General features: G+C 36.7%; 1 protein-coding gene across 3 annotated transcripts in view; it reads left to right on the forward strand.

Annotated features, from left to right (window-relative positions):
- PAFAH1B2 (platelet activating factor acetylhydrolase 1b catalytic subunit 2) overlaps positions 1 to 12,290 on the forward strand; it is a 30,832-nt gene that overhangs the window by 10,132 nt on the left and 8,410 nt on the right. For all 3 annotated transcript variants that reach the window (XM_079787442.1, XM_079787441.1, XM_079787443.1), the window contains 3 exons: positions 7,086 to 7,175; positions 7,882 to 7,998; positions 9,732 to 9,854. In XM_079787442.1, the coding sequence (XP_079643568.1) occupies positions 7,086 to 7,175; positions 7,882 to 7,998; positions 9,732 to 9,854 (330 nt within the window). The remainder of the gene's footprint in view (positions 1 to 7,085; positions 7,176 to 7,881; positions 7,999 to 9,731; positions 9,855 to 12,290) is intronic.

The following is a 12,290-nucleotide window of genomic DNA, read 5'->3' on the forward strand; positions in this document are numbered from 1 at the left end:
GTTGCCATGATGTTTTTTATTTCTTCCTTGATGTCTTTGGTAACCCAGTCATGGTTTAATAGCATGCTGTTTAGTCTCCATGAGTTTGATTTCTTTGGGTTGTTTTTATTGTAGTTGATTTCCAGTTTTATGCTGTTGTGATCTTAGAAGATACTTGATATGATTTCTATCTTCTTGAATTTGGAGAGACTTTGCCTATGTCCTAACATATGGTCTATCTTTGAAAATGACCCATGTGCACTTGAGAAGAATGTATATTCTGTGGCTTTGGGGTGAAATGTTCTGAAGATGTCGATTAATTCCATCTGGTCTAGTGAGTCATTTAGGATTGATGTTTCTTTGCTGATTTTTTTGTTTAGAGGATTTGTCCAATGGTGATAGTGGGGTATTGAAGTCTCCTACTATGATTGTATTGCTGTCAATCTCTCCTTTGATATCTTCCAGGAGTTTTTTAATGTATCTTGGTGCTCCTGTATTGGGTGCATATATGTTTACCAGAGTTATTTCTTCTTGTTGGATTTCTCCCTTTAGTATTATGAAGTGGCCTTCATTATCTCTTGTTATGTCCTTCACTTTGAGATCTAATTTTTCAGATATAAGTATTGCTACCCCAGCTTTTTTTTCATTTCCATTCGCCTGGAAAACCTTTTTCCATCCCTTTACTCTCAGTCTGTATGCGTCCTTTTTTTTGAGGTGGGTTTCCTGTAGACAGCAGATATATGGGTTTTGTTTTCTTATCCTATCTGTTACCCTGTGTCTTTTGATTGGGGCATTCAATCCATTTACATTTAAAGTTATTATTGATAGGCACTTATTTGTCGCCATTTTTATTCTATACCCCTGTGTTCCTTCTTTGCTTCCTATTTCTTTCTTTCTTTTTTTTTTACAGCAGACCCTTTAGCATTTCTTTCATTGCTGGTTTGGTGGTGATAAACTCCCTTAGCCCTTTTTTGTCTGTGAAGCTCCTGATTTCACCTTCAATTTTGATTGATAGCCTTGCTGGGTACAGTATTCTTGGATTGAGACCCTTCCTTTGCATGACTTTGTATATTTCATTCCATTCCCTTCTGGCCTGATGAGTTTCTGTTGAGAAATCAGTTGCTAGTCTGATGGGGGTTCCTTTGTATGTAACTGTCTGTCTCTCTCTCTGGCCGCTTTTAAGATTCTTACTTTGTCGTTGGTGTTTGCCAACTTAATTATAATGTGCCTTGGCGTCGGTCTTTTGGGGTTCATTTTGCTTGGAACTCTGAGCTTCTTGGATTTGTGTGGGTTTTTTCTTCCCTATATCAGGGAAGTTTTCTGTTATTATTTCTTCTAACAGGTTTTCTATTCCTTGCTCCGTTTCCTTTCCTTCTGGTACCCCTATTATCCTGATGTTGTTTTGTTTTGTGTTGTCCCGAAGTTCCCTTAGGCTCTCCTCATGCTTTCTAATTTTTGTTTCTAGAAGCTGTTGTAATTGGGTATTTTTTTCCATCTTATCTTCTAGCTCACTTATGCGGTCCTCTGCTTCTTCTAGTCTACTCTTGATGCTTTCTATTGAGTTCTTTACAGCAGCGATGTCATTTTTCATTTCTTCTTGGTTCTTCTTCATTTCCTCTTGGTTCTTACTCATATTGTCGAATTTGTCTTCCATCCTTTCCAGCCACTTTATGACCATTTCTCTGAATTCTTTCTCTGATAGGTTGTTTGCCTCTAATTCGTTTACTTCCTTTTCTGGTGATACCTGCTTCTCTTTCCTATGGGGGCTAATTCTTTGTCTCCCCATGGTCTCTCTTCTCTGGATGAACAATGACATTTTCTTACGTAACTACAGTGGAGTTATTAAAATAAAGAAACTTAACGTTGATATTATACAATTACCCCATTTCAAAACCATATTCAGATTTCTCCAGTTGTCCCAATAATGTTCTTTATATTATTAGTTTTTTCCCCAGTCTGCAATCATACATTGCATTTATTTGTCATATCTCCTTATTCTTCTTCAATCTGAAACATTTCTTAGACTTTGTTTTTCATTATATTGACAATTTGAAATAGTATAGGCCATTCATTTTGTACAGTCCCTCAATTTTGAGTTTATCTTTTTCCCCATAATCATGATTCAGAAGATGGTGTTTTGGCAGGAATATCAGTGAAGTGGTATCTTTAGTGCATCGCATCACATGGAAGGCACATGGTGTTTTTCTCATTGGTGATACAGTAAATCCTCATTTCGCTCTATCCACTGAGCCAAACTGGTATATAATGAAACCAATTTTACTATAGGCTAATTGGTATAATAAACAAGAGTTAAGTTCCTACAACATCTCATCAAAATAACAAAACAGCATTGAACAAAATGACATTATTCCAGGATCTGCTGTATTAACTTTGATCCCTTGGTTAAGATGCTATTGGCCTAAACCAATTCTTATTTTTCATAGTATGGACCCATGGGTTCTTATTTTATTCAGTGGGATACAGCCATTGTAATTTTGAAGCTCAAATTATCCCAGGTTTAGTAAGTGGGAATCCTTTAAGCTGGCCCCTTTATCTTTTCAATGTGTCCCATTGTTTTTTAGCATTTTATTTTCTTCAATATTTTAGCTTCCTTTTAATAAAACATTATTTACTTAGTAGTAACTATATTTAACCTTATGTTTCCGACCATATTACCTCTTTGAAATAATAAGTCCGATTTTAAGTTCCCAGAGCTTTATGTTTTAGTATCTAGTGATTCTACTTATACTCTTTATATTTATTTGTATATCCTCTTTCTATTTTTGTCTTCCCAGGCTTAAAAAGTCAGTCTATCAACCAGCTTATTCGGAGTGGTAGTTAGGTTTTTCCCAGCTGTTCTCATATGGATTAACTACTTTATTATTCTTACTTAATCTTCTCATTTGTTTATATCTTTAAAAAGAACTTATGAGCCTGGTCAGTGTGGCTCAGTGATTGAGCGTCAACCCAGGAGCCAGGAAGTCACAGTTTGATTCCCAGTCAGGACACATGCCCGGGTTTCAGGCTTGATCCCCAGTAAGGGGTGTGCAATAGGCAGCCAATCAATGATTCTCATCATTGATGTTTCTGTCTTTCTCTCCCTCTCCCTTCCTCTCTCTAAAAATCAATAAAAACATATTTAAATAAGTAAATAAGAATAAAATAAATATTATGAAGTGTTTTGAGCATCAATGTATTGTCACACACTCTAAAAAAATAAAACATTGCTAATAGAATTGCTATTCCCTGTGTACTCCTCACCAATCATATTTCTCTTTTCTGCCTCTCCTCCCCTAAACCAGTAACCTGAATTTTGTTGGGGTTTTTTTCCATGTATTTGCATACTGCTTATATATAATCTCTTTCATGATGAACACATTATAGTGTATACAGTTGTCAGATTATAATGTTGTATACCTGGAACTATACTGCTATTAAGCAATGTTACCTCAATAAAAAATTTTTTAAATAATACATAGTATTGCTTGCATATTTTAAACTTTTTATAAATATTATCTTTCTGAATGTTTTTTTCCACAGTACATCATACATATTAAAAGTGTAGCTATAGTTTGTTTTCTCTCTGTCAATAGTATTCAATTGTTCTGTATCAAAATGCCAGAATGGATTTGCCCATTTTTTTTCATTGATGGACATTTAGGTCATTTATAACTTTGAATACATTTTCATTAATGGACATTTATGGCATTTATAACTTTGAATACGTTATTTGTTAATATTAAAGAATTACTATTAATTTAGAGGGGAGTAGAATTGGTATTGTCATATATATTTTAAAAATCTTTTAGGAGTTACATAATGAAATATTTATACATTTATACATGCTGTATCAGTTTGCTTCAAAATAATCTAGGGGTGGGTGGGGCACTAGTTTGGGGGATGACTGAAATAATACTGGCAATAAGTTAGATAATTGTTGTAACTGATGACGGATAGATACATAAAGGTTCTTTGTGTTCTCTATGTGTATGTTTGATATTTTCCATAATAAAAGGTTTTTAAGGGTGATATTGAAAGACTTGACTGTAGATAAATTTAATACAAGTATCAAAACATTAGCCAGAGAAACTATTTGCAGTAAATATTAAAGATGAAGCATTGATATTTTTGTTAAAATGTCAATAAAAAGATCCTTAAGGTACCACTAGATAAATATCTCAATAAACATGAGAAGAAGTGTTAAATTTTTGTTTTCAAAAAATACAGATTAAAACAATGGGAAGAGAGAAATATATCCAGTGCCGGTGCAAGCATGGTGAAACCAGTTCTGATACATTGCTGGAGGCAGTATAGATAGAGCCTTTTTGTTAAGAATTTGGAAATATATCCAAGATCTATAAAAATTTTAATCCCCTTTGATTTAAGAATTCCCACAATGTTAAAAATAAAATATGTGTACATTTCTTTATCACAGTAAATAAGAAGCTACTGGTAAGTCTATCAATAGATAAAAGAGCCTTAAAAAACAAAAAGGTGTCACTAGGAGCATTCAGTAGGATATTATGTGTCCTTTAAAAATTATGGTTTTGTCCTGGCCAGATGGCTTGGTTGGGGCGTCATCTCGTACACCAAAAGGTTGTGGGTTATATCCCTAGTTGGGGCGCATGTTGGAGGCAGCCAATCAATGTTTCTCACGTTGATATTTTCCTCTCCTTCTTCTCTGTCAACAAAATCAACTTTAATCCCCAGGTGAGAATTAAAAAAATAATAATAATAATAATCTTATTTTAAAAAAATATCCTTAAAGTATCACTAGATAAGTACCTCAACAAACATGGCAAGAAATGTTTAATTTTTGTTTTCAAAAATAGATTTGGAGGTCAGGGTTCAATTTCTGGTCAGGGCACATGCCCAGGTTGCAGGCTCAATCCTCAGTGAGGGGTGTGCAGACAGACAGCCCATCAATGTTTCTCTCGCATGGATGTTTCTACCTCTATCTCTTTCCCTTCCTCTCTCTAATATCAATAAAATACACATATACATATATACACATATACATATATAAATTACGGTTTTGAAAATCATGTAGTTACATAGAAAAATACTTCTAGTATAATGTTAAGTGCAATTCTCTTGGCTGCTATTTATTGAGTGCCTATGGGGTGCCAGCCAAAAGTTGGGCCCCTTTCATAGAACTCTCATCTTCACAACTCTAAAACAGAGTTACCAGCAGATGTGAAAAATAAGACTCAGATACTTGCTTAAAGCACTGGATAAGAAGCTAGGACTTGAAGATAGATTTTCCTGTCCTCAACCTGTTGTGCCCGAAGGAGGTACTAGTATATACATAATTATTCTACTATGTAAAGGGAGGGATGTGGTGTGAAAATACCCCAAAATGCTATTTATTGAGTGTCTCTGGGGTGCCAGCCAAAAGTTGGGCCTCTTTAGTAGGAAGTTACAATGGGTTGCAATGGGAGGATTGTAGGTGTTTTGTTTTGTTTGATCTTTTATATTTCTCCAAACTTACGGCAATTACTTTTATACTTAAGAAAATATGGAATACTAGAACCTTTACAACAGCAGAGCCTCAATTTCATGACATGCTATAAATGGTCTTTTATTGGTATTGAAAGGTAGTTGGAACTATATAGAGTACATGCAGTAGAGACTTAACATGATGTGAACATGCACCTGCTCACTAGCTCAAGTTTATTCTTGCTCATCTTATCCCTTCAGTAAAAATACTTATTGAAACAATAGTAATTTAAAAAAATTTTTATTTACACAAGACATGGATGTTAGAGAAAAGAAAAAGCTATCCCAAATCCTGTCACCCTAAGGGAGAAGTTGTTTTTTTAAATACGTTTTTAATTGAGTTTTAGAGAGACAGGAAGGGAGAGGAATAGAATGATAGAAACATTGATGAGAGAGGAACATCATCGATCGGCTGCTTCCTGTGCAACCCCTACTAGGGATCGAGCCCGCCACCCAGGCATGTGCCCTGACCAGGAATCAAACCAGTGACCTCTTGGTTCCCAGGTCAATACTCAACTGCTGAGCCACACCACCTGGGCAAGAGAAGTTGTTTTAATTGTCAAATTATTTCCAGAAGTAACTTTATTTTCACCTATAGCAAATGAATATCTCAGTTTCACCACAGTATCAACACTGTATTATCAGCAGATATACTTAAATAGTAACTCTAGCTTAATTCCTAGAGAGAGCATAATTGAAGGTAGTTTGAGAAAAAGAAATAGCATTCAGACCTTTCCCTAGAACTGGGTTAGAGACCTGTTGCCTAAAGCATCATATAAGTTTTTCTCAGGGACAAATATGAAAATTTGAAGCACTGATGGGTAAATCCATTTTGAAAAGTATCTTGTGCCTTCAGAACAAAGAGAAGCATTCCAGGATTAAATCACCACTGCTTATCAGCTTGGATTAGACTGAAAAAGGCTTGAATTCTAGTTTGCCAGTGTCTCACATTTGGGGTTAACAGACATTTTCAAAGGCATCCAAGTAAATTATATGCTTCTTGATTGGATAGATAGAAATCCAACTCTTGGGACAATTGGAAAGATTGAATATGGACTGAATGTTAGATATTATGGGATTATTGCTCATTTTCTTAGATGTGATAATAATTTAATGGTTTTACACTTTGGAGATGCATGCTGAAATATTTAAGAGTGAGGAATCACAGTGTTTGCAACTGATCTTCAAATCCTTCAAATGGTTCCACAAGTACATACGGAGAAAACAAATATGGGAAAATGTTATTGGTTATAGGTGGAAGGTGTGCAGGTGTTCATTGTATTCAACTTTTCTGCATGTATATCTGAAATTTTCTTTTAAAAGCTTGAGGAAAAGATACATTTTTTAAAAAACATGTTAAATGTATTTTTTAAATTTTGGTTTCAGTAAAACTCCAGTTTTCTTGAGCGTACTAGAATGATCAATATAGTAAGGGTGGGAAGAAAGTTCCACCAGTTTATTGCCAATCAAGAGGAATCAGCTTTAGGGACAGACCACAACGGATGTTGAACAACAGAGGAACTGGTTGGACAACTGTTCTATCTAGGACAAGAAGTCTCATGGGGAAAGAAATGCCAGTTTCTAATTTTTCCTTCTTCTTCAACCAGCACAACAGATTTGTCCTGGACTGTAAAGACAAAGAGCCTGATGTGCTGTTTGTGGGGGACTCCATGGTGCAGTTAATGCAGCAATACGAGGTAAAGTGCAAGTGATGGGGGTGCTATGGGCTACTGATGTAAATGCATTCAGCACTAGCGGACTTGCATTCTGAGCTGACGCCCTAGAAAAGCTCTAGCTCACAGTGTAAGATATCAGACATGCCTGATGCTGCTCCGTGTACTAGGCATAATGAAACTAAAAGGTAGCATTGTTTATAAGTAAACTTCTTTTTTTGGCCTTGGCTTCCAAGAAGCTTCACATTACATTTATTGTATTTGTCCTAGTCATGATTTTCAAATCTTATTTGTGTTTTATTATTTTCTTATTTGTATTTGCTCATTTATATTTGTCTTAGTCATGATTCTCAATTCTTACTATTTGTGTTATTTCTTTTTGGCTCCAGCACTGTAAATGTCTTCATCTCGTGTTTCTATTTTACCCTGTTCCTTTAAGTGATTGAATAAAGGGAAGGGAGAGTTTATTCAATTGGCAACTTAATTATAAGTATTGCTACCTCTTACGGGGCAACAGGTTGAATAGTGACTTTCTTGAGTTGAGACAGAGTGCTGCACGGAGAGCTGAGTTGTACAGTGGCATCTTCCAAGTCCTTCACCGAGTAGCACACTACTTACAGTGTGTTGTGTGAATGCAGAAAATGAGAATTGTTATTTCAGGCACATTGTAATTGGGGGATTTTATTTCCCACAATTTTAGCTTAAATAAATTAAGTTTTTCTTTTTTCAGATATGGCGAGAACTTTTTTCCCCACTCCATGCACTGAATTTTGGAATTGGAGGAGATACAACAAGACATGTTTTATGGAGGCTAAAGAATGGAGAGCTGGAGAATATTAAACCTAAGGTGAAATGAAACTTATTTTTTAAAGAATATCATTAATCTTGAGTATTTTTCAGATAGTCAAATTGTCTGAAACTAGTAGTAAAAAAGTTGCTTTAAAGCATTATTTCACTGTTGTTCTTTGGTTCATGCCCCACTAAGATGAATGATATTGTTATTGCTTAAGAACATTCCAAATACACATTTAATTAAGAAATCAGCCCTAGCCAGTTTGGCTCAGTGGATGGTGCACCGGCCCGAGGACCGAAGGGTCAATTCCTGTCAAAGACATGTACCTGGATTGCAGGCTCGATCCCAGTACGGGAGGCAACCAATTGATATGTCTCTCTCATTTCAATGTTTCTCTCTCTGTGTCTCTCCCCCTCTCTTTCACTCTGTCTAAAATTCAATGAAAAAAATATCCTTGGGTGAGGATTAACCAAAAAAAAAAAGGAAAGAAATCAGTGTACACACTTAAATGGTATTTGTAATTGTTACACTCTTCAACTGTAGGGAAAGAGGTGTTGCTAATGAGGTGTGCAAGTCTATGAACCTGAGGCAGTATGAGGGGTAAGCTGCGCAGAGGTGGGCCATGGGAGCAGGGCCAAGATTCACCTCAGGAAGTAATTTGGATCTATTTAACCATATAAACAAATTGGTAATCAACGTCTCCAAGGTCTTCTGAAGAACATTTGAAGCAGATGTGAACAAAGGTGCACCACAAATGTACCCAGTACCTTATCACATTATAAACATCTTCCATGTTTTTTCCAACCTCAAAGAAAGAAGCAAAGCTGAGCCACTGATATCAACTGCTTTAGTTTTATTTTACTCTTTGCCTTTCTAATAGAAAAATTCATCCAGGTTCCTCTCTTTTGTGATAGTGTGGAAAAGTAAGATATGATATAAGTCTCTAGGTGAGTGGTTCTCAACCTTTCTAATGCCGCGACCCTTTAATACAGTTCCTCATGTTGTGGTGACGCCCAACCATAAAATTATTTTTGTTGCTACTTCGTAACTGTAATTTTGCTACTGTTATGAATCGTAATGTAAATATCTGTGTTTTCCGATGGTCTTAGGCTCTACAGCAGTGGTTCTCAACCTGTGGGTCAAGACCCACAGGTTGAGAATTGCTAGCAGGGTTGCCTAAGACCATCGGAAAACACTAACAGTAGCAAAATTACAGTTACGAAGTAGCAATGAAAATAATTTTATGGTTGGGGTCACCACAACATGAGGAACTGTATTAAAGGGTCGCGGCATTAGAAAGGTTGAGAACCACTGCTCTAGATGATAGACATACACCTAGAGACATTTTTTTAAAAAGAGAAAACCTTGTTAAACTTCATCCAGCTTGCACCCCAGTGACGTCCTTGACTGCAGCTGTGTATTTGTCCCTGTCACACTCCCTTGGGTACTTTAGTACTTCTACTCGTGGAGACTGTGATACAGGTAGCAAATATTTTTCCCCAGATTTTTTAGATCTCACTTCATTTAAATTTTTTTGACATGCACAGGTTTTATTTTTAGACATTGAATTTGTTATGTTTTCTGTAGAATTTCTAGATTTTAAGAGATTAGCTTCCAACTCCATGATGATGAAAGAATTCTCTTATTTTCCTTCTGGGAATTTATTTTAATATATATGAGGTGTGAATCAGTGTTTTAAGGTGATTGCTCAGTTGAAGTTAGTACCATTTGAGAAGTTCCTTTATTCCTGGGTATTTACTTCCTCTTTTTCCTCCCCTAAATTATAGGTCATTGTTGTCTGGGTAGGAACAAACAACCATGAAAATACGGCAGAAGAAGTAGCAGGTGGAATCGAGGCCATCGTACAACTTATCAACACAAGGCAGCCACAGGCCAAAATCATTGTATTGGTATGTAGTCTTTGGGTGGGTGGAGACCTTGATGCGATTGGGTCAGGTGAGGAATCTTTTAGAAATGTGAGGTTCATGAATCTTTAGGTGGAAGCAGGTTATGATACTCCTGAGAAAAGCTTCTGTGATATATTCCATTGTCTTACCGGTCTCATCATTTCCCAGACCAGCTGTGGGGTCATCTTTTATCTTCTCATCCTTGTTTAGAAGTGGAAACCCTCTTTGTTGTCTCAGGTAGCCTTATTTTTTAAATTTTTTTAACTGTCTTCTAATTATTTTTAAAATTACATATGAGACTTGTCCTAGTCCTGAGTCTCTCTTTTTTTTTAAATATTTTTTATTGATTTTTTTACAGAGAGGAAGGGAGAGGGATAGAGAGTTAGAAATATCGATCAGCTGCCTCCTGCACACTCCCTACTGGGTATGTGCCCGCAACCAAGGTACATGCCCTTGACCGGAATCGAACCTGGGACCCTTCAGTCCGCAGGTCAACGCTCTATCCACTGAGCCAAACCGGTTAGGGCCTGAGTCTCTTTTTATTAGCCCTGAGTTTGGACTAGTTTAGATATGGTGTGTTCTGTGTCATTGTTAATATGTTAAAGGTGGTGTAGTCACTGGATCTCTGAATTCCCTGACATATCAGAGATTCCTTCACTAAGAAAATGGGTACTTCATAGTCTTAACCTTAACAGAAAGTGCTACCCTTTGTAGAGTTAAAGCAGTGAGTCTTCATGGTATCAGACAAACAACAGTCTGTTTCACAGACAAGTGTACCTGTAGATATCCTGAGCCCAACTAAAAAAGTATGTTTTAGCAAAATCTGATGTGTTCAGTTCTTGAATTAAATAGTATTAAGAAGATAGGCATTTACTCAAACATGTGAGGACTACTATGTGCAAAGTACTGTCCTAGGTCCTACACACACCAAACTGAAAAGACATAGTACTTCTCAAGGAGCTCACAGCCTGGCGGGTGGACAGCAGTATAAAGAGAGATTTATTACACTGTATGCTAATGGGAGTAAGGAGAGAATGCTATGCTTTAGACATATAGTTGATGTCTGAGTTTAGTTTTAAAGAATTAATTGGTCTCCAAATGGGGATCAGAAAGAAGAGAAGGAAGGCATTACAGAGGACAAAAGAAAATGATCCAAGACTTCATGTATGTGTTTGTTGGGTGAGTGAGCGAGGGTGCTAGAAGAATTTCAGGGTTGTCATTGGAAAAAATTGAGACTAGGATTGTTAAGAGAGAGGCCACAGCCAGGTCATTTAGGAATTTGTATGCCATGTTAAGAGTTTGCATTTTATCTTACAGATGCTGGGGAACCAGGTTTGTTTTTTGTTTGTTTCTTCAAATATGTTTTTATTGATTTCAGAGAGGAAGGGAGAGGGAGGAAGTAATAGAAACATCAGTGATGAGAGAGAATCATTGATCAGCTGCCTCCTGCTCTCCCCTCACTGGTGGTCAGGCCTGCAACCCATGCATGTGCCCTGACCAAGACTCGAACCGTGATCTCTTGATTCACAGGTTGACACTCAACCGCTGAGCCACACAGGCTGACCGAGACTCGAATTGTGACCTCTTGTTTCACAGGTTGACACTCAACCGCTGAGCCACACAGGCCAGGTGCCAGGTCTTTTAAAAATTATTTTTATTATGTGGTATTTCGTGTCATTTAATTTACTTACTTATATCTTGCCTTGTTCCAGAAAGGTATTGTAGTTATGAGTTCTGAAGTACAGTGCCGAGTACATAGTACTTGCTTAGGACATATTTATTGCATGAAGTTGTTGAATAAATCCTCCATACATATTCTTTAGTTTAATCAGACTTAAATTTGATGTACAGTGGTTCTACCTACAACACTAAAACATTGGCAATAACCTAACCAGTTAACCCCATGGGGGAATGATTGCACAGGCCATTTATATAATAGCATTAATCATATGACAATTATGAAAACTGCATAAAAACAACTTGAGATGTATTTAAGTGAAAAATTTGAATAAACTATGTATCTTTTATTTAGAACTACTTATCTCTCTCTGAATATTTAGAACTACTTAAAAGTATATATGCAATTGGAAAAGGCAACAATTAAAATCGTTGTTATATGGTAAAGGGATTAGGAGCATAATTTTTTTGTGTGTGTTTTTTTTGTTTGTTTGTTTATTTTTTAAGTGAAAGCAACGTTTATGGAGGGATAGACCGACTCCCTGCAGCAGGGAAGGGGGCCCGAAGCGGGTTGCCTGTGAAGCTTCTTTCTCTCAAGTTTCAAAATCCCATGCCCGTAAGCTAGTCCTGGAAAGTGAGGGTTTCAAGAGAGCGAAAAGCAGGCCAGTGTCCAGAGCTTCTGTTCCAGGTTGTAGCCGGGTGTAGTTCAGTCTCTAAGCTAATTAAAGTCCACTAGTCCATGTGTGGAGTCCCAGATGGCCG

The sequence above is a fragment of the Cnephaeus nilssonii genome (assembly GCF_951640355.1).
Source record: "Cnephaeus nilssonii genome assembly, chromosome: 13".
Lineage (NCBI taxonomy): Eukaryota > Metazoa > Chordata > Mammalia > Chiroptera > Vespertilionidae > Cnephaeus > Cnephaeus nilssonii.